Genomic DNA, 13,580 nt, shown 5'->3' with positions numbered 1-13,580 from the left:
AGTGTCAAAATAGGTTTCTTGTTTCTTGACTGATTAAATGTTACCATTTTCTGGCCCTCTCTCTGGCCTCGTGGAGGATGATTGAGACCCAGGGTCAAATGAAAGCCCTGATGTAGTGTGTGATGGAGCACTACAGTTGGAGCATCAAAAATTCCTAAACGATGGATAGAGGACTATTTTTTCCAAATGCTGACGGTGATTAAATGTTACCGATTTTCAGCGTGGCCCTCTCTAAAATGGCTGGCCCCTCGTGGAGGTGGAGTGAGGGTTGAGATAGTCTATACTTGGTCTAGGGCATCAAAATGAGTTGACAGCCCTGATGTAGTGTGTGTGATGGAGCACTACAGTTGTTCCAGTAAGAGACTCTTCAGAACCATCTTTGACCAGACATATCTAGTCTTGTAACACATGCAACACTAAACATCACTCATTTGTTGTTCATAACCTATGTTTCTGTTTCTCCTTGCTGTTTTACTGTTGAGTTAACCGGTTGTTCTAGCAGAGATTATCACAGAGTGTTGCTAGGTCACAACATGATGGAATGATGCTTCCCCTTTGTGTTGAGTCATCCCCAAACAGTATATTTATCATGGACAGAGTATGGACCATATGTAACCACAGTGTACCCACATGGTATTGACCATGGGACAATTGTACCCACATACAGAACCTGGACACAGTGTACAGTAAATAGGACACAGTGTCCCTACTGGCTGGACACAGTGTACCCACAGGTATATTTATCATAGGAGTCCATGTCAGGGTGTACATACAGTATATTTAGGACCCAGTGTACTACATACAGTATATTTATCATAGGTCTAGTGTACCTATATGCATAGTTTTAATTGAATGAGACTATGGACACAGTGTCGCACATACAGTATATTTATCATAGGACACAGTGATGTCACAATGACACATACAGTATATTTATCATTCCATTGAGTAGAATCATAGGACACAGTGTACCCACATACAGTATATTTATCATAGGACTGGAAGAGACTTTATCAGAACAGTGTACACATACATTTGGATCTGGCTTTTACAGTATATTTATCTAGTCTTGTTTGTACAGTATTTTTCCCATAGGACACAGAATGTACCCACACTAAATCATAGGACACAGTGTACCCACATACAGTTAATTCTGGACACAGTGTGCCCCTTCACTCTAGGACACAGTTCTCCATCCAATGCCTACAAAGTATATTTTGGACGTTTTCTTATGTTATCTCACTTGCCTGTTTTACTAGGACACAGTTGCAGTATATTTATCATAGGACACAGTGTACCGGGTCCCACTTACCGCAACAGTGTACCCACATACAGTATATTTATGCAGTGTACTAGATTATCACAGAGTGTTGCTATATTTATCATAGGGTCACAACATGATGGACATGATACATACAGTATATTTATCATCCCACATACAGTATATTTTGACACAGTTTCTATCTGTATGCTCACAGTGTGTTTATGTGTGGACACAGTGTACCCGCATACAGTATATTTATCATAGGACACAGTGTACCCACATACAGTATATTTATCATAGGACAGTGTACCCACATACAGTATATTTATCATAGGACACAGTGTACCCACATACAGTATATTTATCATAGGACACAGTGTACCCACATACAGTATATTTATCATAGGACACAGTGTACCCACATACAGTATATTTATCATAGGACACAGTGTACCTACATACAGTATATTTATCATAGGACACAGTGTACCCACATACAGTATATTTATCATAGGACACAGTGTACCCACATACAGTATATTTATCATAGGACACAGTGTACCCACATACAGTATATTTATCATAGGACAGTGTACCCACATACAGTATATTTATCATAGGACACAGTGTACCTACATACAGTATATTTATCATAGGACCCACATACAGTGGACACAGTGTACCCACATACAGTATATTTATCATAGGACAGTGTACCCACATACAGTATATTTATCATAGGACACAGTGTACCTACATACAGTATATTTATCATAGGACACAGTGTACCCACATACAGTATATTTATCATAGGACACAGTGTACCTACATACAGTATATTTATCATAGGACACAGTGTACCCACATACAGTATATTTATCATAGGACACAGTGTACCCACATACAGTATATTTATCATAGGACACAGTGTACCTACATACAGTATATTTATCATAGGACACAGTGTACCCACATACAGTATATTTATCATAGGACACAGTGTACCCACAGTACAGTATATTTATCATAGGACATACAGTGGACACAGTGTACCCACATACAGTATATTTATCATAGGACACAGTGTACCCACATACAGTATATTTATCATAGGACACAGTGTACCCACATACAGTATATTTATCATAGGACACAGTGTACCCACATACAGTATATTTATCATAGGACACAGTGTACCACATACAGTATATTTATCATAGGACACAGTGTACCCACATACATATATTTATCATAGGACAGTGTACCCACATACAGTATATTTATCATAGGACACAGTGTACCCACATACAGTATATTTATCATAGGACACAGTGTACCCACATACAGTATATTTATCATAGGACACAGTGTACCTACATACAGTATATTTATCATTGACACAGTGTACCCACATACAGTATATTTATCATAGGACACAGTGTACCTACATACAGTATATTTATCATAGGACACAGTGTACCTACATACAGTATATTTATCATAGGACACAGTGTACCTACATACAGTATATTTATCATAGGACATACAGTGTACCAGTGTACATACAGTATATTTATCATAGGACACAGTGTACCCACATACAGTATATTTATCATAGGACAGTGTACCCACATACAGTATATTTATCATAGGACAGTGTACCCACATACAGTATATTTATCATAGGACACAGTGTACCCACATACAGTATATTTATCATAGGACAGTGTACCCACATACAGTATATTTATCATAGGACACAGTGTACCCACATACAGTATATTTATCATAGGACAGTGTACCCACATACAGTATATTTATCATAGGACACAGTGTACCTACATACAGTATATTTATCATAGGACACAGTGTACCCAGGACACAGTGTACCTACATACAGTATATTTATCATAGGACACAGTGTACCCACATACAGTATATTTATCATAGGACACAGTGTACCTACATACAGTATATTTATCATAGGACACAGTGTACCCACATACAGTATATTTATCATAGGACACAGTGTACCCACATACAGTATATTTATCATAGGACACAGTGTACCTACATACAGTATATTTATCATAGGACACAGTGTACCCACATACAGTATATTTATCATAGGACACAGTGTACCCACATACAGTATATTTATCATAGGACACAGTGTACCCACATACAGTATATTTATCATAGGACACAGTGTACCTACATACAGTATATTTATCATAGGACACAGTGTACCCACATACAGTATATTTATCATAGGACAGTGTACCTACATACAGTATATTTATCATAGGACACAGTGTACCCACATACAGTATATTTATCATAGGACAGTGTACCTACATACAGTATATTTATCATAGGACACAGTGTACCTACATACAGTATATTTATCATAGGACACAGTGTACCCACATACAGTATATTTATCATAGGACACAGTGTACCCACATACAGTATATTTATCATAGGACACAGTGTACCTACATACAGTATATTTATCATAGGACACAGTGTACCCACATACAGTATATTTATCATAGGACACAGTGTACCTACATACAGTATATTTATCATAGGACACAGTGTACCTACATACAGTATATTTATCATAGGACACAGTGTACCCACATACAGTATATTTATCATAGGACACAGTGTACCTACATACAGTATATTTATCATAGGACACAGTGTACCCACATACAGTATATTTATCATAGGACACAGTGTACCCACATACAGTATATTTATCATAGGACACAGTGTACCTACATACAGTATATTTATCATAGGACACAGTGTACCTACATACAGTATATTTATCATAGGACACAGTGTACCTACATACAGTATATTTATCATAGGACACAGTGTACCCACATACAGTATATTTATCATAGGACACAGTGTACCCACATACAGTATATTTATCATAGGACACAGTGTACCCACATACAGTATATTTATCATAGGACACAGTGTACCCACATACAGTATATTTATCATAGGACACAGTGTACCCACATACAGTATATTTATCATAGGACACAGTGTACCTACATACAGTATATTTATCATAGGACACAGTGTACCCACATACAGTATATTTATCATAGGACACAGTGTACCTACATACAGTATATTTATCATAGGACACAGTGTACCCACATACAGTATATTTATCATAGGACACAGTGTACCCACATACAGTATATTTATCATAGGACACAGTGTACCCACATACAGTATATTTATCATAGGACACAGTGTACCCACATACAGTATATTTATCATAGGACACAGTGTACCCACATACAGTATATTTATCATAGGACACAGTGTACCCACATACAGTATATTTATCATAGGACACAGTGTACCTACATACAGTATATTTATCATAGGACACAGTGTACCTACATACAGTATATTTATCATAGGACACAGTGTACCCACATACAGTATATTTATCATAGGACACAGTGTACCCACATACAGTATATTTATCATAGGACACAGTGTACCCACATACAGTATATTTATCATAGGACACAGTGTACCTACATACAGTATATTTATCATAGGACACAGTGTACCCACATACAGTATATTTATCATAGGACACAGTGTACCCACATACAGTATATTTATCATAGGACACAGTGTACCCACATACAGTATATTTATCATAGGACACAGTGTACAGTATATACATACAGTATATTTATCATAGGACAGTGTACCTACATACAGTATATTTATCATAGGACACAGTGTACCTACATACAGTATATTTATCATAGGACACAGTGTACCCACATACAGTATATTTATCATAGGACACAGTGTACCCACATACAGTATATTTATCATAGGACACAGTGTACCCACATACAGTATATTTATCATAGGACACAGTGTACCCACATACAGTATATTTATCATAGGACACAGTGTACCCACATACAGTATATTTATCATAGGACACAGTGTACCCACATACAGTATATTTTTCATAGGACACAGTGTACCAAACACAAGCACAAAACTTCCACACTTTCCTCCTCCATCCCACCCCCCGAAGGCTCAACAGAGCAGAACAATGGCCAATGGACATGGGAACAATAATCCTCAGGACAATGGTGAACAAAGGGCCACTGATACTCTCTCAAATGGAATACCGGCCAGGTGTGTTATGACCGTTCTGGAGGATACATGATCCCCTCTCTCTCTCTCTCTCCAGAGGTGAGGATCCTCCCCACCCCTCTCCTCTCTCTCTCTCTCTCTCCTCCTCCCCCACCCCTCTCTCTCTCTTTCTCTCCCTCTCTCCTCCTCCCCCACCCCCTCCCTCTCTCTTCCTCCTCCCCCCACCCCCTCTCCCTCCTCCCCACCCCCTCCTCTCTCTCTCTCTCTCCTCCCCACCCCTCCTCCCCTCCTCCCCCCCACCCTCTCTCTCTCTCTCTCTCCCTCCTCTCTCTCCTCTCTCTCTCCTCCTCCCCACCCCCTCCTCTATCTCCTCTCTCCCCACCCTCTCTCTCTCTCTCTCTCCTCCCCCACCCCTCCTCTCTCTCTCTCTCTCTCTCTCTCTCTCTCTCTCTCTCCTCTCTCTCTCTCTCCCTCTCTCTCCCTCCTCCTCCCACCCCTCTCCCCTCCTCTCTCTCTCTCCTCTCTCTCTCTCTCTCTCCTCCCACCCCTCCCTCTCTCTCTCCTCCCCTCCTCCCCCACCCCCTCCCTCTCTCTCTCTCTCCTCCTCCCCACCTCCCCTCTCCTCTCTCCTCCCCCTCTCTCTCCCTCTCTCTCTCCCTCTCCCTCTCTCTCTCTCTCCCCCCCCCACCCCCACCCCTCTCTCTCTTTCTCTCTCTCCTCCCCCCCCCCCTCCCTCCCTCCCTCCTCTCTCTCTCTCTTTAGTGGTACCCAGAGGTGCGTCACCACTGCCCGTCAACCCCTATCATCCTAGTGGGTACTAAGCTGGATCTGAGGGATGAGAAGGAGACCATCAGAAGCTCAAAGAGAAGAAACTGGCCCCATCACCTACCCACAAGGCCTAGCGCTGGCCAAGGACGTTGGTAGGTCATTGCATATAATAATCCATTACTTTTTATGATGATGGAGTTGTATTTTGTAAAGTACTCTAAAGTGTTAAAACCTCTTGGGGCTAGGGGGCATAATTTTCATTTCAACTTCCTGCTACTCATGCCAAGAATATAAGATATGCATATTATTCATAGATTTAGATAGAAAACACTCTGAAGTTTCTAAAACAGTTTGAATCATGTCTGTGAGTATAACAGAACTTATGTAGCAGGCAAAACCCCGAGGACTAACCGTTCAGAATTATTTTTTTGAGGTCTCTGTCTGTTCAGTGAGTTCGTTGGAAAACGATTTGGCTGGTTTTCAGTTCCTACCACTTCCAATGGATGTCACCAGTCTTTGAATTTGGTTGAGGTTATTCCTTTGTGCAATGAAGAAGTAGGCCAACTAGGAACTTGGTAACACTGTTGAGAGTTGCGCAAGACGTGAAAAGTAGCGCTGGTTTGTTTTCTTCTTGGATTGAACAACAGATAGACCCGTCTACAATTTGATCGATTATTAACGTTTAAAAATACCTAAAGTTGTATTACAAAAGTAGTTTTAAATATTTTGGCAAAGTTTATAGGCAACTTTTGAAATATTTTGTAGTGACATTGCGTTTTTTGGAAGCTGTTTTTTCTGGATCAAACGCGCTTTATAAATGGACATTTAGATATATATGGACGGAATTAATCGAACAAAAGACCAATTGTGATGTTTATGGGACATATTGGAGTGCCAACAAAAGAAGCTCGTCAACAGTAATGCATGTTTTATATTTTATTTCTGCGTTTTGTGTAGCACCTGCAGGGTTGAAATATGCTATCCCCTTTGTTTACTGTTGTGCTATCATCAGATAATAGCTTCTTATGCATTCGCCGAAAAGCCTTTAAAAATCTGTCATGTTGGCTGGAATCACAACGAGTGTAGCTTTAATCGAGTATCTTACATGTGTGATTTAATGAAAGTTTGATTTGATATAATTTTTAAAAAATTTGCCGCGCTGCATTTTCCTGTTTTTTGCCCAAGTGGGACACGACTGTCCCGCCTATCCGTAAGAAGCTGACGTAATAGGGTTTTATAAAATACAGTACATTTGATTGATTGATATTTTGTCTTCCAAGTGTTCTATGACTAGTATTAAATGAGAGGAGCTGTACCAATCTCTTCAGACAGCATCTCCTCAGATTCATATCTGAGATTAATATTTACATGAATGGAGAATGAAGTGCCTATCTGGGTTGTCTGCATGTACACAGTTCTCTCTCTCTCTCTCTCTCTCCATGGGAAACATGTGTTTACATTGCCAAAGCATGTGAAGTATAAAATAAACTAAAGTAAAACAAACAATAAAAATGAACAGTAAACATTACACTCACAGCAGTTCCAAAATAATAAGGACATTTCAGAAGTCATACAGTCTATGTACAGTGTTGTAACGATGTGCAAATAGTTAAAGTACAAAAGGAAAATAAATAAACATAAATATGGGTTGCATTTACAATGGTGTTTGTTCTTCACTGGTTGCTCCTTGCCCAGATCACAAACATTGCTCTGTGATCTCTCATCTCTCTCTCTTCCTCTCTCCCCCCTCCCTCCCTCCCTCCCAGACTCTGTGAAGTACTTGGAGTGTTCTGCTCTGACCCAGCGTGGCCTGAAGACAGTGTTTGACGAGGCTATCAGGGCAGTACTCTGCCCACAGCCAACCAAGGTCGGGAAGAAGAAATGTCTACTGCTCTAACAGGTGAGAGGGAGGGAGGGAGGGAGGGAGGGAGGAGGAGGGAGAGAGAGAGAGAGAGAGAGAGAGAGAGAGAGAGAGAGAGAGAGAGAGAGAGAGAGAGAGAGAGAGAGAGAGAGAGAGAGAGAGAGAGAGAGAGAGAGAGAGAGAGAGAGAGAGAGAGAGAGAGAGAGAGAGAGAGAGAGAGAGAGAGAGAGGGATGGAGGGGGAAGAAGAAATGTCTACTGCTCTAACAGGTGAGAGGGAGGGAGGGAGGGAGGGAGGGAGGAGGAGGGAGGAGGGAGGGAGGGAGGGAGGGAGGAGGGAGGGAGGAGGGAGGGAGGGGGAAGAAGAAATGTCTACTACCTAACAGGTGAGAGGGAGGCAGGGAGAGGGGAGGGAGGGGGAAGAAGAAATGTCTACTACTCTAACAGGTGAGAGGGAGGCAGGGAGAGGGGAGAGGGAGGGGGAGGGGGAAGAAGAAATGTCTACTACTCTAACAGGTGAGAGGGAGGCAGGGAGAGGGAGAGGGGGAGGAGGGGGAGGGGGAAGAAGAAATGTCTACTACTCTAACAGGTGAGAGGGAGGCAGGGAGAGGGAGAGGGGGATGGGGAGGGGGAAGAAGAAATGTCTACTACTCTAACAGGTGAGAGGGAGGGGGAGGGGGGAGGAAGGAAGGAAGAGGGAAGGAGGGAGGAGGAAGGGAGAGAGGCACGGGCTCTTCCCACAGCCCACCAAGGTTAGGAAGAAGTGATGCCTAGTTCTCTAACTGATGAGAAAATGGAGTGAGGGAGAAAGGGCTGGAGGAAGTTCCATCTCTGTAAAAGAGCCGATAGTGGGTGAAAAGAAAGAGGGTGAGAAAACTAGAGATGACATTTACCTGAAGTCTGTCTACATTATTCTCTCCATCTGTTGTTGTTTCTCTAGATGCAGCTCAGAGTGAAAACTAGAGATGACATTTACCTGAAGTCTGTCTACATTATTCTCTCCATCTGTTGTTGTTTCTCTAGATGCAGCTCAGAGTGAAAACGGACAGTGAACAAACCAGAGAGCCAGATGTTAACTCAAAAGGCCTTTTAGCTTTTCTGTGCTAGAAGAAAAAACATTGACTTATGAAAGCCTACGTGGTTAAATAAATATAAAATATTATAATTAAGTCATGTTAAATCTATTACAATGGTTTCTGATGTGTGCTTGTTTGGTACTGGTATATAGTGTATGATATCTGTGTTTCTGTCAAATGAATAAATTGTATAATATTTGCAGAATATTCATAATCTGAACAAGACAATACTGTAATATTTTCCCCTCTACTGTGAATGTGATATTTGACCTTGATGTATGTGTGTCCCAAATGGCACCCTAATCCCCTAAGTGCACCATTAGACACTTGTATTTTCATGAATGTTTAATATGACTATTTATGTAGCGATCATCTTATGTTGTCGAATTTGATCCCGCTACCAAGTTCCGTGCGCAGAAAGGTTAATGACGTGTGAAATGATTGATTGCAGTCTTTGGCTAATTCATGTATTGCAGTGAGGTCAACCTTAGCCAGCTGTATGGGTTATGAGACAGAGAGAGAGAGAGAGGAGAGAGAGAGAGGAGAGAGAGAGAGAGAGACAGGAGAAGAGAGGAGAGGAGAGAGAGAAGACATAAGGAGGAGAGAGAAGCTTAAGCAGGGGAGGGAGGGGGAGAGAGAGAGAGAGAGAGAGAGAGAGAGAGAGAGAGGAGGGAGGAGAGAGAGAGAGAGAAGCAGGGGAGGGAGAGAGAGAGAAGCATAAGCAGGGGGAGGGAGAGAGAGAGAGAAACATAAGGAGGGAGAGAGAGAGGGGGAGAAGCATAAGGGGAGGGAGGAGAGAGAGAAGCATAAGCAGAGGAGAGGGAGAGAGAGAGAGAAGAGGAGGAGAGAGAGAAACATAAGGAGGGAGAGAAGCACAAGCAGGGGAGGAGGGAGAGAGAGGAGAAGCATAAGGAGGGGAGCGAGAGAAGCAAGCAGGGGGAGGAGGAGAGAGAGAGAAGCATAAGCAGGGGAAGGAGAGAGAGAGAAGCATAAGGAGGAGGGAGAGAGAGAGAAGCATACAGGGGAGGGAGAGAGAGAAGCATAAGCAGGGGGAGGGAGAGAGAAGCATAGGGGGAGGAGAGAGAGAAGAGAGAGGGGGAGGGAGAGAGAGAGAGAAGAGAGAGGGGGAGGAGAGAGAGAGGAGAAGCAGGGGGAAGGAGGAGAGAGAAAATAAGGAGGGAGAGAGAGAGAAGCATAAGCAGGGAGGGAGAGAGGAGAGAAGCATACAGGAGAGGGGAGGGAGAAGCAGGGGGAAGGAGAGAGAGAGAGAAGCAAGCAGGGGGAGGGAGAGAGAGAGAAGCTTAAGCAGGGGAGGGAGAGAGAGAGAGAGAGGGGAGAAGCATAAGCCAGGGGAGGGAGAGAGAGAGAGAAGCTCAGCAGGGGAGGAGAGAGAGAGAAGCATAAGCAGGGGGGGAGAGAGAGAGAGAAGCATAAGCATGGGGATACAGGGAGGAGAGAGAGAAGCATAAGCAGGAGGGAGAGAGAGAGAGAGAAGCAAACAGGAGAGGAGAGAGAGAAGCATAAGCAGGGGAGGAGAGAGAGAGAGAAGCAGGGGAAGGAGAGAGAGAGAAGCATAGGGGGAAGGAGAGAGAGAGAGAAGCCTCGCAGGGGAAGGAGAGAGAGAGAGAAGCATAAGCAGGGGAGGGAGAGAGAGAAGCATACAGGGGAGGGAGAGAGAGAGAAGCATAAGCAGGGGGAAGGAGAGAGAGAGAGAAGCATACAGGAGGAGAGAGAGAGAAGCATACAGGGGGAGGGAGAGAGAGAGAGAAGCATAAGCAGGGAGAGCGAGAGAGAGAAGCATAAGCAGGGGGAGGGAGAGAGAGAGAGAAGCAAGCAGGAAGGAAGGAGAGAGAGAGAGAAGCATAAGCAGGGGAGGAGAGAGAGAGAGAAGCAAGCAGGAGGGAGAGAGAGAGAAGCAAGCAGGGGGAGAGAGGAGAGAGAAGCATAAGGAGGGAGGGAGAGAGAAGCATAGGAGTGGAGGGAGAGAGAAGAGATAAGCTTAGGAGGAGAGAGAGAGAAGCACAGGAAGAGAGGAAGATCAGAGGAGAGAGAGAAGCATAAAGCAGGGGAGAGGGAGAGAGAGAGAGAAGCAGGGGGAGGGAGAGAGAGCATAAGCAAGGGAGAGAGAAGAAGGAGGGGAGGGAGAGAGAGAAGCATAAGCAGGGAGGGAGAGAGAGAGAAGCAGGGCAGGGGAGGAGAGAAGCAGGGGAGAGAGAAGGAGGGGGAGGAGAGAGAGAAGCATACAGGGGAGGAGAGAGAGAAGCATACAGGGGATAGGAGAGAGAGAGAAGCATAAGCAGGGAGTGGAGAGAGAGAAGCCATAAGGAGGGGAGGAGGGAGAGAGAGAATAGGGTAGGGAGAGAGAGAAGCAGGAGGAGGGGAGAGAGAGAAGCATGAGGAGGGAGAGAGAGAGAGGCATACAGGGGAGGAGAGAGAGAAGCATAAGGAAGGGGGAGGGAGAGAGAGAGAGAGAAGCACAAGGCATGGGAGGAGAGAGAGAGAAGCATATGAGGAGGGAGAGAGAGAGAAGCACAAGGAGGGGGAGGGAGAGAGAGAGAGAAGCATACAGTGGAGGGAGAGAGAGAGAGAAGACAAGCAGTGGAGAGGAGAGAGAGAAGCATACAGGGGGAGGGAGAGAGAGAGAAGCATAAGCAGGGGAGGGAGAGAGAGAGAAGCATAAGCAGGGGGAGGGAGAGAGAGAGAGAAGCATAAGCAGGGGGAGGGAGAGAGAGGAGAAGCATAAGCAGGGGGAGGGAGAGAGAGAGAAGCATAAGCAGGGGGAGGGAGAGAGGAGAAGCATAAGAGGGGGAGGAGAGAGAGAGAGAAGCATAAGCAGGGGAGGGAGAGAGAGAGAGATAGACAAGCAGGGGGAGGGAGAGAGAGAAGCATAAGCAGGGGGAGGGAGAGAGAGAGAGAAGCATAAGCAGGGGGAGGGAGAGAGAGCAGGGGCAGAGAGGAGAGAGAAGCATAAGCAGGGGAGTGGAGAGAGAGAGAGAAGCATAAGCAGGGGAGGGAGAGAGAGAGAAGCAGGGGGAGAGAGAGAGAGAAGCATAAGCAGGGGGAGGAGAGAGAGAGAATATCTAGCAGGGGGAGGAGAGAGAGAGAAGCATAAGGAGGGGAGGGAGGGAGAGAGAGAAGCAGGGAGGGAGAGAGAGAGAAGCAGGGGAGGAGAGGAGAGAGAGAAGCATAAGCAGGGGGAGGAGAGAGAGAGGCATAAGCAGGGGGAGGGAGAGAGAGAGAGAAGGCACAAGGAGGGGGAGGGAGAGAGAGAGAGAAGCATAAGCAGGGGGAGAGAGAGAGAGAAGCATAAGCAGGGGAGGGAGAGAGAGAGAAGCATAAGGAGTGGGAGGGAGAGAGAGAGAGAAGCATAAGCAGGGGGAGGGAGAGAGAGAGAAGGCTAAGCAGGGGGAGGGAGAGAGAGAGAAGCATAAGGAGGGGGAGGGAGAGAGAGAGAAGCACAAGGAGGGGAGGGAGAGAGAGAGAGAAGCATAAGAGGGGGGGAGAGAGAGAAGCATAAGCAGGGGGAGGGAGAGAGAGAGAAGCATAAGGAGGGAGGGAGAGAGAGAGAAGCATAAGGAGGGGTAGGGAGAGAGAGAGAAGCATAAGCAGGGGAGGGAGAGAGAGAGAAGCATAAGGAGGGGAGGGAGAGAGAGAGAAGCATAAGCAGGGGGAGGGAGAGAGAGAGAAGCATAAGCAGGGGGAGGGAGAGAGAGAAGCATAAGCAGGGGGAGGAGAGAGAGAGAAGCATAAGCAGGGGGAGGGAGAGAGAGAAGCATAAGGAGGGGGAGGGAGGGAGAGAGAGAAGCAGGGGGAGGGAGAAAGAGAGAAGCAGGGGGAGGGAGGGGAGAGAGAGAAGCATAAGCAGGGGGAGGGAGAGAGAGAGAGGCATAAGCAGGGGGTGGGAGAGAGAGAGAGAGAAGCATAAGGAGGGGGAGGGAGAGAGAGAGAGAAGCATACAGGGGGAGGAGAGAGAGAGAAGCATAAGCAGGGGGAGGGAGAGAGGAGAAGCATAAGGAGGGGAGGGAGAGAGAGAGAGAAGCATAAGCAGGGGGAGGGAGAGAGAGAGAAGCACTAAGCAGGGGAGGGAGAGAGAGAGAAGCCATAAGCAGGGGAGGGAGAGAGAGAGAAGCACAAGGAGGGGGGAGGGAGGAGAGAGAGAAGCAGGGGGAGGGAGAGAGAGAGAAGCAGGGGAGGGAGGGAGAGAGAGAGAAGCATAAGCAGGGGAGAGAGAGAGAGGCACAAGCAGGGGGTGGGAGAGAGAGAGAGAAGCATAAGCAGGGGAGGGAGAGAGAGAGAGAAGCAGGGGAGAGAGAGAGAGAAGCATAAGCAGGGGGAGGGAGAGAGAGAAGCATTAGCAGGGGAGGGAGAGAGAGAGAAGCATAAGGAGGGGAGGAGGAGAGAGAGAAGTAGGGGAGGGAGAGAGAGAAGCAGGGGGAGGGAGGAGAGAG

At 45.3% G+C, this 13,580-nt stretch overlaps 1 protein-coding gene and 1 long non-coding RNA gene across 2 annotated transcripts; one reads left to right on the top strand and one right to left on the bottom strand.

The window, feature by feature from the left end:
- Positions 1-1,523: 1,523 nt before the first annotated feature.
- Positions 1,524-5,399, bottom strand: LOC127919880 (uncharacterized). Its single transcript, XM_052503732.1, has 9 exons — positions 5,026-5,399; positions 4,663-4,698; positions 4,303-4,410; positions 4,087-4,122; positions 3,155-3,226; positions 2,709-2,780; positions 2,566-2,637; positions 2,126-2,197; positions 1,524-1,718 (listed from the first exon to the last, which is right to left on the bottom strand). Exons 1-9 carry the CDS (start codon positions 5,397-5,399, stop codon positions 1,559-1,561), a joined length of 1,002 nt encoding a protein of 333 aa, XP_052359692.1. The 3' UTR covers positions 1,524-1,558.
- An 862-nt stretch (positions 5,400-6,261) lies between these two features.
- Positions 6,262-9,339, top strand: LOC127919879 (uncharacterized). Its single transcript, XR_008104354.1, has 3 exons — positions 6,262-6,348; positions 7,963-8,096; positions 8,997-9,339. It is a non-coding gene; the product is annotated as an uncharacterized LOC127919879 (long non-coding RNA).
- The last annotated feature ends 4,241 nt before the right edge of the window (positions 9,340-13,580 follow it).

This window comes from Oncorhynchus keta, unplaced genomic scaffold, assembly GCF_023373465.1.
Source record: "Oncorhynchus keta strain PuntledgeMale-10-30-2019 unplaced genomic scaffold, Oket_V2 Un_contig_17766_pilon_pilon, whole genome shotgun sequence".
Classification (NCBI taxonomy): Eukaryota; Metazoa; Chordata; class Actinopteri; order Salmoniformes; family Salmonidae; genus Oncorhynchus; species Oncorhynchus keta.
This window is presented reverse-complemented; position numbering and strand designations above follow the sequence as displayed.